At 36.4% G+C, this 14,502-nt stretch overlaps 1 protein-coding gene across 1 annotated transcript; it reads left to right on the top strand.

The window, feature by feature from the left end:
- The first annotated feature begins 9,261 nt into the window (after positions 1-9,261).
- LOC127250455 (uncharacterized) lies at positions 9,262-12,117 on the top strand. The gene is made up of 3 exons (XM_051273756.1): positions 9,262-9,741; positions 10,858-12,056; positions 12,113-12,117. Exons 2-3 carry the CDS (start codon positions 11,345-11,347, stop codon positions 12,115-12,117), a joined length of 717 nt encoding a protein of 238 aa, XP_051129713.1. The 5' UTR covers positions 9,262-9,741; positions 10,858-11,344.
- The last annotated feature ends 2,385 nt before the right edge of the window (positions 12,118-14,502 follow it).

Genomic DNA, 14,502 nt, shown 5'->3' with positions numbered 1-14,502 from the left:
TCTATTTAACATAATAAATACTCTTTCAACTTACAATATATTACACAAATGTCATTATTTTTATATTATACTATACTAATAGGGGTATTTTTGTCTTTTTTACTATAATCTAATATAATACTAATATTAAAAAATCTATGTGCAAAAAGCAAATGTCACCATTCCAACTGTAATCAAAATTTAGGACCTAATACTTGTAGTTTACAACTAATCGAACACATACGAAACAAGAAACATCGAATCTTTTATATACTTTGTTAATCGAAGGAGTCCGGACTCAGTTTACCCAATATTTCAACCGACTAGCAACACTTACACACAACCTCGACCCAAACACTACCGACATCCACAGAAACGCACAATCAGCGCGATTAACAACCTAATCGAAAGAAATCTCAAGATTCTAAGCCTAAATCATCGCGGACAATCAATTACACCACGAACAGCCCATAAACATAGAATCGAGAAATCAAACCGAAGAACAGCTCTAGAACAAGCTGTAATACAACCACGGTGGATGAACTTCAAGTTTCGATGGCCAAACTCGCCGGAATGCACCAGACAGATCGATCGCATTCGTCGGGAAAACTAGGGCTCCAGAGAGTGAATATCGCGATGTGAAGGAGTGAGGATTAATCTGTCCAGTGAACCGGGAAGCAGGGTATATATATATCAGACCCCTTGGACCGGTTTGAGGGCGGTCCAGGGCGGTTCAGGCCAACCGAACCCATCCTCCAATTCATCACTCAATCGGGTCGAACCGCGGGCACGGGATCCGGGTTTCGATAGGTCGGGTCGGGTCGAAGTGTAATATGCACAAAACATCACAAATCTCCACCTTTTTGGGCATTGGAGAAAGTGCTTCAAGGGTGTCATCCCTGTCCGAGCTCCAACGATTTAGTCTTTTAACCTGCGGACTTATTAACACGGTTAATGTTCTCAAGTTTTAAAACAACTATAAAAACAACTCAGCTTCACAACTAACAAAAACAGCTACATGATTAAATATGTCATGCTGAAAACAGAATTTTAAACAACAAAAGATACAAACCTTCAAGTTTTAAAGATTCTCCTAATCAAAAGTATCTATATAAACTGTTTTCTTACACAAATTGAATTTTGTTATTGATAAAACTTTTGTTCCCATGTCCGCAGGATTATACTCAGAAGGTATTTTTTCTAGTTTTAAAAAACCCTTAGACACTATATCACGAATGAAATGAAACCTAACATCTATATGTTTCGTTCGATCATGAAAGACTGGGTTTTTACAAAGCTGAATTCCGGATTGACTATCTGAAAAAACTGTTACTTCATTTTTCAAGTAGCCTATTTCATTTAATAAACCTTTTAACCACATACCTTCCTTCAATGCTTCAGTTATGGCCACATATTCCGATTCTGTCGTAGAGAGGGCAACAATATGTTGTAGTTGGGATTTCCAACTAACACAAGAACCACACAAAGTAAAGATATACGACGTAGTAGACTTCCTAGAGTCTCTATCATTCGCATAGTTAGAATCCACATAGCCATTCAGTTTTAACTCATTAGTGTGTTTACCAAATACTAGACCAACTTCAATAGTATCAACTAAGTATTTAAACACACACTTTAATGCACTCCAGTGTTCAACACCCGGGTTAGCCATGTATCTACTCAAACAGCTAATAGAATATGCTAAATCAGGCCTAGTGCACACCATCAGGTACATAATAGAACCTACAGCACTAGTATAAGGCACATTCAGCATGTATTTCACATCAGTTTCAGATTTTGGGCATTGCTCTTTAGATAAAATGAAATTAGAAGTGAGGGGGACAGCAGAAGGTTTAGCATCAGCCATACAGAATTTATTCAAAATTTTCTTAATGTAAGAAGACTGATTTAAAAACAGCATGTTATCTTTTCTTTTCCTAAGTATATTCATACCAAGAATTACCTTTGCATCTCCTAGGTATTTCATATCAAACTTCTTGCTTAAACAATCTTTTACATGATTAATTGTTTCCAAACTAGGACACATAATCAACATATCATCAACATATAATAGCAAGAATATGGGATGCTCACATGCTATTTTAAAATACAAACAATGATCAAAATTGCTTCTATTAAATTTCAAAGATTTCATGCATTCATCAAACTTTATGTTCCATTGCCTAGGGGACTGTTTCAGTCCATAAAGGGATTTCTTTAAAAGACACACATGATTAGGATTAGTTTTATCAAAGAAGCCTTCCGGCTGTTTCATGTAAATCCTTTCATACAAATCACCATGTAAAAATGCAGTTTTTACATCTAATTGTTTCAATTCCCAATTAAAATAGGCAACCAAAGTAAGCATGAGTCTTATAGTAGAATATTTAACAACAGGAGCAAAAATTTCATTGTAATCTATTCCCTCCTTTTGTGTAAACCCCTTAGCAACTAATCTTGCTTTAAATCTAACTCCATTTTCATCTTGTTTTACTTTGTACAGCCATTTACAATCAACAACAGAACTGTTAGCTAACTTTGGCACCAAAATCCAGGTTTTATTCTCCTTTAAAGACTTCATTTCTTCATTCATTGCATTAACCCACTCATTTCTTTGTTTTGATTTCATAGCTTCACTATATGACCTTGGTTCATTACCATCTAATGATTCAAACACATTATAAGCTAAGGAGATAACATCAACATCAAAATCATCTAACCTAGGGGGCTGTCTTACATTTCGCCTAACTCTATCCCTAGCAAGTTGATAATTTTCCAGATTTTGATCAATATTTTCAGCAATTCCAGATTCCATTCTCTCATTAACATCATCAGAACTGATCTCCAGACCAGTCTCTGAATTTCCAGAATTAAAATCTGGATCAGAACTGGTTGTTCTGGTATCAGTTCTATTTGAGGCACTGTAATCAAGTAATTCAGCCTCTAAATTGGCTAAATTATAATGATTTTGCTCCACCTCATTCTGAGTATCATTAGGACCATTAACAGCAGTATTTTCATCATTTAAAGTCTGATTTTGCTTCAAACAGGGCATTTCATTCTCATTAAATGCTACATCTCGACTAACAAAAGTTTTGAAACCTGGTTTAGTGTTTAACCATAGCCTATATCCCTTAACACCCTCGGGATACCCTAGGAACACACACTTCTCAGCCCTAGGTTCAAGTTTATCATTGAAAACACGTATAAAAGCAGAACAGCCAAATACTTTCAGGTTTGAAAAATCAATTCTCTTTCCACTCCACCTAAATTCAGGACATTCACCTTTCAAAGGCACTGAAGGTGATCTGTTAATTAAATAGGCTGCTGTAAGAACAGCCTCACCCCAAAAGCTCTTGGATAAACCCGAGGAAGCAAGCAAGCTTCGAACTCTTTCTAATAGAGTTCGGTTCATCCTCTCAGCCACCCCATTTTGTTGAGGTGTATAAGGGGCTGTTTTATGTCGCTTTATTCCATTTTCAATGCAAAAGCTATCAAACCAAGTATTGCAATATTCTAAGCCATTGTCAGTTCTCAAACACTTAATCTTCTTACCCGTTTGATTTTCAATAGAAATTTTCCAATTTTTAAAAATTTCAAACACATCAGACTTTTGTTTCATTAAAAATACCCAAACTTTCCTTGAAAAATCATCAATTATAGTAAAAAAATATCTTCTACCACCATGTGTGGGTTCACTAGCTGGTCCCCACACATCTGAGTGAAGATATTCAAGGATATCTTTTGAAAAAATCCTACTTTCAGTAGGTTTTTGAGGAAAAGTAACTCTATGATGCTTTCCATATATGCAATTGTCACAAAATGGCACATTTGAGAAATTTCCAGCACCTAAACAACCAGTTTTATGCAAAATCTCCAATCCTTTATTACTCAAATGACCTAATCTCCTATGCCACAACTCAGTGCTGTCATGGACAACATTCACACAAGCATCAGATTCACAAATAGGCACAGCAGACACAATATAGAGATTATTTCTCAAATCAGCCTTGAAAACTACTAAAGAACCCTTAGTTATTTTCATAAAATCCATTCCCCATTTTCCTTCTAGTCCTAAAGAAGACAAACCAGCACAAGAAAGCAAGTTATTTGACAGATTAGGGACATGTCTCACATTGCACAGCTTTAAAACATTTCCAGATTTAAATTTCAGCACAACAGTCCCTATTCCTTTAACACTGCAAACCCTATTATCAGCCATAGTCACATTACAGTTTAAAAGGGTTTTATAATCACTGAAAAATTCCTTAAAAGGGGTCATGTGATAGGTGCAAGCTGAATCTAATAACCATTCATTCTTATTAAAAGCAGTCACATTGGAACATTCAGCAGTAACAGCAAACACTTCACCTAAGCTATCATCATGAGAAATCAAATTTACTTGTTCATTTGAAGAGGTATTAATAGTGGGTGTTCCATTTCTAAAGTTATTGTTGTTGTTATTCAAGTTTCTATTCTTCTTAGGACAATTCCTAATGAAATGTGAAGTGTCACCACAATTAAAACACCGTTTAACATACTTTGAAGGGGTTTGAGATCTATTCCTAGACTTACTCCTAGACTTCTTCTTATATTGACTATTGTAGGAGTTATTCCATTGCTTATTGTTATTTGAAAAAGAGCCATTTTTATTCGGTCTAAAGGGAGATCTACCCCTAACATGCATCACCTCACCATGTGTATGTTTATTAGCTTTACTTAGTTTCAAATCCACTTCTTTACTTTTTAGACCATTTACCACAACATCTAGAGTAATTACATCCCTACCATATTTTATAGCTGATTTTACATCTGAATATGTACTAGGGATTGCATTTAACATAACAATAGAGCTGTAATCATCTATGTTTTTATCTCCTGTAAGTTTTATATCTTGAATTAACTTTGAAAAAACATCTAAATTTTCATCTATTGTCTTTGAAAGATCTAATTTGAAACTAAAGAATTGTTCTAACAAATGTATCCTATTTGGAAGTGAAGTTTCAGTATACATGTTATTTAATTTGTCCCACAAATCCTCAGCTGAACCATAAGTACCTATTTTTCTAATTACATGGTCAGCTAGGTTTAAAATAATGCATGAAGATGCAAGTTCATCAAGTTCAAACCTTTCTTCAAGAGAAAGGTCTGTTGCTTGATCAGGTTCAACTGCTTTTATCAATCTTTGAGTTACAAGAACACTTCTCATCTTTTGTTTCCAAATTGCAAAATCAGATTTTCCATCAAAAGGTTGTATATTAAAAAATGCTTGACTAGCCATGTTTTTAAAATGAAGAGGAAAAACAATCTGTTTTAAGAAAAAGACACAAGAACAGGCCAAATTTCACAAGAAAAACTACTGGTCCTAAGAACAGATTCACTGGATCGCTTTAAAAACAGATTTATTGTTTATAAAATCTCAACAAAAATATCCACCAGATAAGAATGCTCCAGAACAGAGAAAAAACTGAATAGTAACTAATCCAAGGGTTAGTTTCTTGAGAAAACTAACTTAGGAGCAGTTAATATTTCATAACACACAACCAGCTTTACACAAACTGCTCTAACTAACACTTTAACTGTCACAATAACCTCAAACAGCCACACTTATCACAGAAACAGCCACTTAGCACAAAAACAGCCACTTAACAAACTCAAATCGCCACACTTAGTCACCCCAAAACTGAAATCTCACAAAAATATGTGACAGGGTTAGGAATGTTACCCACTCCAAGCTCCGCAACTATTCTTTGACATTCTTTTCGTAATTCAAGACCTCCAACCTGTAAAATCCTTCCAACTGCGCACTTAATACACAAATTAGTAAAGTTTGGATGAATCAATCAACAAGGAACTACCCAAATCAACCAAACAAGGATGATTTCAAGTCCTAATCTCCTACAGGCCTATCTTAGTCCTTAATCAAGGAGATCTAAACTTTACAGAAGTGAAAACACCATAAAAATTCAGTTTTCACTTCGACAGAACAGTAAACAACCAAGACTTCGAAAAACTTGAAATTATTTACACAAAACCTTCGGATTTTACAGAGAGAACTAGGCGTTCACTCCAGGAACTCGAAAATCACGATTCCAGTAAACTAGCAAGCCCTAACCAGCTCTGATACCACTTGTAATCAAAATTTAGGACCTAATACTTGTAGTTTACAACTAATCGAACACATACGAAACAAGAAACATCGAATCTTTTATATACTTTGTTAATCGAAGGAGTCCGGACTCAGTTTACCCAATATTTCAACCGACTAGCAACACTTACACACAACCTCGACCCAAACACTACCGACATCCACAGAAACGCACAATCAGCGCGATTAACAACCTAATCGAAAGAAATCTCAAGATTCTAAGCCTAAATCATCGCGGACAATCAATTACACCACGAACAGCCCATAAACATAGAATCGAGAAATCAAACCGAAGAACAGCTCTAGAACAAGCTGTAATACAACCACGGTGGATGAACTTCAAGTTTCGATGGCCAAACTCGCCGGAATGCACCAGACAGATCGATCGCATTCGTCGGGAAAACTAGGGCTCCAGAGAGTGAATATCGCGATGTGAAGGAGTGAGGATTAATCTGTCCAGTGAACCGGGAAGCAGGGTATATATATATCAGACCCCTTGGACCGGTTTGAGGGCGGTCCAGGGCGGTTCAGGCCAACCGAACCCATCCTCCAATTCATCACTCAATCGGGTCGAACCGCGGGCACGGGATCCGGGTTTCGATAGGTCGGGTCGGGTCGAAGTGTAATATGCACAAAACATCACACCAACGGTACGGGGAGTATTAAAATATAAAAACGAAACAAAACGTATATATACTTTGTATGGATATATATTGAACGGTTATATAGATTGTGTGTTTGCTTTGTGATTTTTTATTATTTTATTCGAATAGTAGTTTAAGCGTAATAATTTATAAAAATAATAATTTTTTTTATATATATACATGATAATTATATAGTAAAATATCTATAAATAATAATTAAGGTAATGATGTGTGTTTATTTTGTGTTTTTTTATGTATGTATTTTATGTTATATATAGAAAATTATGTTGGTAATATAAAGAATAATATTATATTAAACTATTGATCTTTTAATATACACAAAATATATACTCTTTCTGTCGCAAAAAAATATGTCTTATTGGGAGTGGCTACGAGAATGAAGGAAAAATAGTATTTAATTGAAAGTAAGTATAAAATAGAAGGTAAAAGACTAAAATACCCTTATTTTGTGAATGATTTTAAAAAGTAGATTAGAGTAATAATTAAGGGTAGTTTTGAAAAGTATGAATAATTTTGTTATAAAGTGGGGACCACGATTACTAAATAAGGAAACAAGACAATTGCTTTGGGACGGACGAAAATAGAAAAACAATACAACTCTATTGGGACGGAGAGAGTATTGTATGTTTTGATAAGAGCATGCGTTATAGTCGTTACATCTAGGCTATTATTTTCTTTATCTCTCTCATATAGGCAAGGCCGATTCTGACTTTCGAAGGGCCCGGGCCGAAATAAAAGTTAGGGGCCCTTAAATATATATATAATATTTTTTTACCTATAGTAAAATATAAAGGGTAAACTGTTTTTTTAGTCCCGTAACTGGACCCCCTTATCATTTTAGTCCCGTAAGTGGAGCCTGTCGCAAACTAGTCCCATAAGTGAAAAATTTTCGTTGTTTTAGTCCTCCGGCGCCGGAGACACCCGTGTGGCTCGCCGGAGGTGACATGTCCGCCAGGTGTCGCTGACCTGGCGGACACGTGGATATTTTTTTTTTTTTTTCATTTTTTAAAATTTTTTTAAAACTTATTTTTAATTTTTTTTTATTTGGTCCAATTAAAAAAATTAAAAAAAATAAAAATAAATAAATAAATAAATCCACGTGTCCGCCAGGTGTCGTTGAACTGGCGGGACACCTGGCGGACACGTCACCTCCGGCGACCCACGCGGATATCTCCGGCGCCGGAGGACTAAAACAACGAAAATTTTCCACTTATGGGACTAATTTGCGATATGATCCACTTACGAGACTAAAACGATAAAGGGGTCCAGTGACGAGACTAAAAAAATAGTTTACTCAAATATAAATAATAAGAAAACATTATTTTTAGTATTTTTATGCAAAAATATCAATAATAATAAGATAAAATTGTTCATAATTTTCATGTAGTTTTGAAACTTATAATAAAATTTTCATATACTTTAAAAACTGTGTAGCGTCCCTTTATACTTTAACAAATGTTATATGAAACTCACACCATAAAAAAAAATATAAATGAGAAATCATATTCTCATCATCCAAAAAATATAAAAAGGAGTTTTATTCAACAATTTTAAAAGTATAAAAGGGCGTAATGCAATTTATAAATTATAGAAATGATTTACGCTGAATTTCAAAACAACAAGAGAGTTATTGATAATTTTGCCTAATAATAATAATAATTTTGTCTAATACTTATTTTCTTCTTAATGCAAAATAATAATAATAATAATAATAATAATAATAATAATAATAAAACTAAAAGACCCCTTATAAATAATATACTCCCTCTCTTCGTTTATTAACAATTTATCAATTTTTCTATTTTGATTCGTCCCATAACAAAATATTTATTTTTTTATTTTTTTTAGTAACAGTACTTTCTACTAACATTAAAAATACCCTTACAATTTACAATATATTACACAAATGTCATTACCTTTATATCACACAATACTAATAATAATGTTATATTAGTCTTTTCTATTTTATATATTCCACATGTAATGCCCCGATTTCGGAATGTATAAAATAATATTATTATAGCAAATAAATATTTGACAATAGTAATGGAATCAAGAAACTAATATTTTGGGATAAATTATATTCCAATTTTGTATATTAGTTATAATTAAATAGAATGTTAAATGGATAAATATCGATAAAATTAAAAATAAATATAAATATAATATATAATATATAATATATAATATAATATATATATAATAATAATATAGTAGATGATGATTCTTATCATCGTTAATAACAATAATAATATAATAATAATATATAACGTTTAATAATAATAATAATATAATATATATATATATATAATATGAAAAGAAAGAAAGAATCCAACGCAGCAGCAGCAACAGCAACGAACCAAAGGAGGAGAAGGAAGGGAGGAAGAAGAAGGAGAAAGAAAGAAAAAAAAAAAAAAAAAAAAAGATTTAGCCGTTCGATTCCAATTCCGACTTGGGTATGGTATTCCTTGCTATTCGTAGAGTCTGATTATAAATTTTAATACGAATTTTGATATTGGAGTATTAAATTAGAAATTCTTCAAAAAATTCAAAATTGGCTATTTAGCTATTTAATCGATGAATTTCTTTAGCTAATAGCCTATTCGTAGCGCCGACATTATATTTTGAGAATTTCGTACCAATCCAAGTCGAATAAAAAAACGGCAGTATATCGCACCTGCCTGCTTGTTCATACCTTTGCGTATTTTTATTTAATAATCGGGCAATATAAATATTATGAGGTAGAAGGATTTTATAGCTAGAATATCATATTCTACTAAATATAAAAGTTTGGAGCCCGACGAGTTAATTATAGAAATTAGCTTTTGAATAAGCAGGTAGCTCCTGAGAATAAGCATAAAGCTCATCTGATTTGAGTAAATAATGGGACAGGTGTACGTTGGAGGAGATTTGGGTGAAGTTATAAAATCCAGAAAGTATCGGTAGGAGGTAAGCAGTAGGGAATTAAATCTAATTTTAAGAAATTAGGTATTTATATTGCATGTGATTCTGATTCTGATATTGATATGATATTATGTTTCATTTGGTCAGTGCATCTATATATGTATATATGTGTGTGTATATGCATGTGTGAAACTTCGTTTTACGATATTTGATATACGTATTTGATCGTGTTGGTGAATTTATAAAAAGGAGGATAGGTGGGCCGTCTCACCAGCCCTTTTCATTAAATTCACTTATTGACATGCTGCACACATTGCACGATTTATCGGATATGTTTTATGGATCTATCGTTTAGTCGCCGTGTGCGGTAGTGCTAGGCGAGGGCATCATCTGGGGTTAGGATATTCGACCCCGATGTACCGTAACACTTTGGCGATAGTGGACGATAGTAGTCGGACAACTGGGTGACTTAGTCGCACGGTCATTCAGGGATTAGACCCATTGCAGTTGAGACGTATTTGGTCTAATCATTCGGGTTCGGTGTTGTTCCACTCATTGGAGTAGCTACTAGTGAGGTCTACCGGTAGTTTAGGATCAGATGCCAAACTCCAAACGCGATCCCGTTAGGGCGTGCGAGGAGGAGTAGAGTTTCCGGGTTTCCTTCGGGTGATTCCAGGTTGCACGGATTCTACTACGTTACACGGGGTAGGGCTAGACAGGAGGGTCCTATCTTCGCTATCACAGACTATGGGGTGTCTTGTGGTTAATGGCGACAACGTTCGACTATCCATGTATTGATTGCGGGAGTCGTATGGTGGGTATATGGGAGTGACCGGGTGACCGTTATATTATTATGGGTTTACCAGGTCCTTCCTTGAGCCGAGGATTTTCCGGCTATTTATTGATGATAGTCTAGTGAGCTGTTATTATGGAGCCGAGGTTATTCCGGCTGCTCACTTTGACATATGTATATGGGTATATGTGCATGAGTTGTCGATTTTGACATTATTGTTACATTATTTCAGTATGGGCATGGCATGGCATTTATTTTGCAAATGACGGAAATTAAACTCTATTTTCGAGCATGACATGGCATATTTTATGTTAGTTCTTAAAATGGATTTAATTCTAGACTGCTTTTAAGAAAAATATTTGATTCAGGTACGCATGGCACCTCCGGGACAGGGGACGTCTCGGGAGATAGAAAGACGGGCTGAATGAGTGAACTGCATCTGATGTATTATATGTAAATTCTAACTAGAAAAACCTCCCGTTTTGGGAGTATGTTTTTGTAAATATTTATAAACTATTTTTTTTTGGGATAATAAAATGCTTATATAATTAATTTTAGCCTTAACACTGTGTTGTGGGGCCCGAAGTAGGAGGTGACGACCTCATGATGCAGTGTGGCGGTAGCATTTCCAGTATGAGCCAACTGGGGGTGTTACAAGTTGGTATCAGAGCCTAGGTTTGATAGATTTTGGCTCTTTGAATTAAAAAGGTTTTGAAAATAATAATGATATTGAATTGGTTTGGTGAGGTTTGGGTTTTGCGGGTGCATTCATGTTAATGTGATCTATCTTTTATTGTTATGCTTGGTTTAGCTGTGTGCTGAATTGATATTGAATCAGGAAAAATTGGGGGCAGTATGTCGAATTCTCGAGGTGGTGGTGTACGTAGGGCTATTCAAGGCCCAGAGTTTGATCCTTCGTCTGATGAGTCACAGTATCCTGTGCCAGCGCATGTACCAACAGAGGCACCTAGTCAGGATTTCTTTCGGCAGTTTATGGCCGCGATGATGCCTCAACAGAGGAGTTTCATTGATGCTGTGATGCGGCATAACCCACCAACATATTCTGGTTCAGTGGAGCCAGGAGTCCTTGAGTTTTGGGTTGAAAAGATGGAAAAGATATTTCGTGTTGTTCAGGTTCCGCCAGATCAACGAGTTAATATTGGAGCCTATTTCTTGGAAGGCCGAGCAAATCGGTGGTGGTTAGGTGAAGAAGCTGCAGGTGTAGACCAAGTGGATATGACTTGGGATGAATTTAAAGCAAAGTTAAAGGCTAGGTTTATACCGTCGCATATTCGAAAAGCGAAGAAGCAAGAATTGCTGGACTTAAAGCAGGCCTCGATGTCAGTTGAGGATTATTTTGTGAAGTTTAATGAGTTGGAGATGTATGTTCCTGACTACTTTTCCTGTGAGCGAGACAGAATTGACCATTTTGTAGACGGGTTGCAACACAGAATTCAAGAAGCTTTAGCGGTGTTGGATATCAGTTCATTGTATGAGGCTTACGAGCGTGCTGCCCGATTTTATCAGAAGCAGGAAGTCAGACAAAAGGAGAGTGAGAAGGAAATAGGTTATCAACATCAGGTTCGAGATAAGGGAAAAGCTAAAGTGGAGGATGAGCCCAAGGGTAAAAAGAAATGGTGGCAAATGTTCAGGTCTGGGCCATCGTATAAGGGGATTTCGATTAATGAACCGAGTCAGGAGAGGTCTCAGCAATCGGGGGCTGTTTGTCGGCGTTGTGGAACAAGCCACCCAGGTACTCGTTGTGATAAAGTTCCATTAACATGTTTTAAATGTGGTGGTAGTGGTCACATTGCCAGGTTATGTCCAAGTGTGGTAACTGCAAGGGAGTTTCCAGAACCGAGGTTTAGGCCATGGCAGCCGCCGTCTTCGCAGTCACAAGGGAGAGGATTAGGATCATCTTGGCGAGGGGGACGAAGTCAGTCACGTTCGTCATCTAGGCAGCCAGGCAGAGGACCTGACCAGCGTGGACGAATAAATGTTCTTACCCAAGCAGAAGCTGATTATCATCCAGGTGAGGTTTTAACGGGTAGATTTCTGGTTTGCGGTTTTCCTGCTCTTGTGTTATTCGATTCGGGTGCAACGTTCTCGTTCATATCTAAGCGTCTAGTTAGACGATTGGGTCTGAATTCATCAGTAGAAGTGGTAGTGGAAGTTTTACTTCCATCAGGAGAAGTGTTGGAATGCCGAGAGCTTTATATGCAGATTCCGGTTAGTATTGAAGGGGTTGATTTTGTTACTAACTTGTTGGGCATCAAGCTATCCGAGTTCGATGTAATATTGGGGATGGATTGGTTAGTGGCATATCAAGCTCAATTTGATTGTCGAAAAAGATCAATTTCGCTGGTTGGAGCGATGGGCGAACAGGTGAATTATGCAGGATCTGCCAGACAACCTTCTATGAAGGTAATTTCATCCCTATCATTTCAATCATTTATTCGTAAGGGGTTTCCAGTATATCTGTGTGAGGTAAGAGATTTGACGCAAGGGGAGCAGCGATTGCAAGATATTCCTGTAGTCCGAAATTTTCCTGATGTATTTCCTGATGACATTCCGGGTATGCCACCAGCTCGTGAGGTGGATTTTGCTATTGATATTGTGCCGGGTGCTGAGCCAGTATCAAGGGCTCCATACCGGATGGCACCTTTAGAACTAGCTGAACTTAAATTGCAACTACAGGAATTGCTAGATAAGGGTTACATTCGGCCTAGTACATCGCCTTGGGGAGCTCCAGTTTTATTTGTGAAAAAGAAGGATGGAAGTTTGAGGTTATGTATTGACTACCGTGGACTGAACAAAGTCACGGTGAAGAACAAATATCCTCTTCCGAGGATTGATGATCTATTTGATCAACTGAGAGGTGCAACTATATTCTCAAAGATTGACTTGAGATCTGGATATCATCAGCTAAGGATTGCAGAGCATGACATTCCGAAGACAGCTTTTCGGACTAGATACGGGCATTATGAATTCACGGTTATGTCCTTTGGGTTGACTAACGCCCCGGCTGCGTTTATGGAGTTGATGAATAGAATTTTTCAACCATACCTCGATCAGTTTGTGGTGGTATTTATTGACGATATCTTGGTCTATTCCCCAGATAAAAAGACGCATGCAAAACATTTGCATGTAATATTAAACATATTGCGTGCAAGAAAGTTATATGCCAAGTTATCCAAATGCGAGTTTTGGTTGAAGGAGGTTGCTTTCTTGGGGCATATTGTTTCTGGAAAGGGTATCTCAGTAGATCCTTCTAAAGTGGCGGCAATCTTGGATTGGCCAAGACCTACCAATCAATCAGAAGTAAGAAGCTTTTTGGGTTTGGCAGGATATTATCGGCGATTCGTTCTTGATTTTTCGAAGATTGCAAAACCATTAACTAATTTGCTGAAAAAGGATGCAAAGATTAACTGGGATCACGAGTGTGAGTCATCCTTTTTAGAATTGAAACATCGATTAACTTCAGCGCCAATTTTGGCTTTACCAGTGGAAGGTGAGGAGTTTGAAGTGTATAGTGATGCTTCGAAGCAGGGATTGGGATGTGTCTTAATGCAGAATCAAAGAGTTATTGCTTATGCATCACGACAACTAAAACCTCACGAAGAGAATTATCCGACACACGACTTGGAAATGGCAGCAGTGGTGTTTGCTTTGAAGATTTGGAGACACTATCTTTATGGAGCCCATTGCAGAATATTTACTGACCATCAAAGTTTGAAATATATCTTCACCCAAAAAGAATTGAATTTAAGACAAAGAAGATGGTTAGAATTAGTGAAGGATTATGATCTTGAAATTGTGTATCATGAAGGCAAAGCAAATGTTGTAGCCGATGCCTTAAGTCGAAAACCAAGGCATAACTTGGGCTTCATGTCGGTTGCTGATGAACTGTGCCAAGATTTAGCGCGGATGGAAATTGAGGTACTTGGACGGGGTATGACTCGGGGATATTTGCAAATGATACAAGTTGAGCCTGAAATTTATGATCGCATTAG

This window comes from Andrographis paniculata, unplaced genomic scaffold, assembly GCF_009805555.1.
Source record: "Andrographis paniculata isolate CXL003 unplaced genomic scaffold, ASM980555v1 Contig37END, whole genome shotgun sequence".
Lineage (NCBI taxonomy): Eukaryota > Viridiplantae > Streptophyta > Magnoliopsida > Lamiales > Acanthaceae > Andrographis > Andrographis paniculata.
Note: the sequence above shows the minus strand (reverse complement) of the source record. Positions and strands in the feature narration are given on the sequence as shown.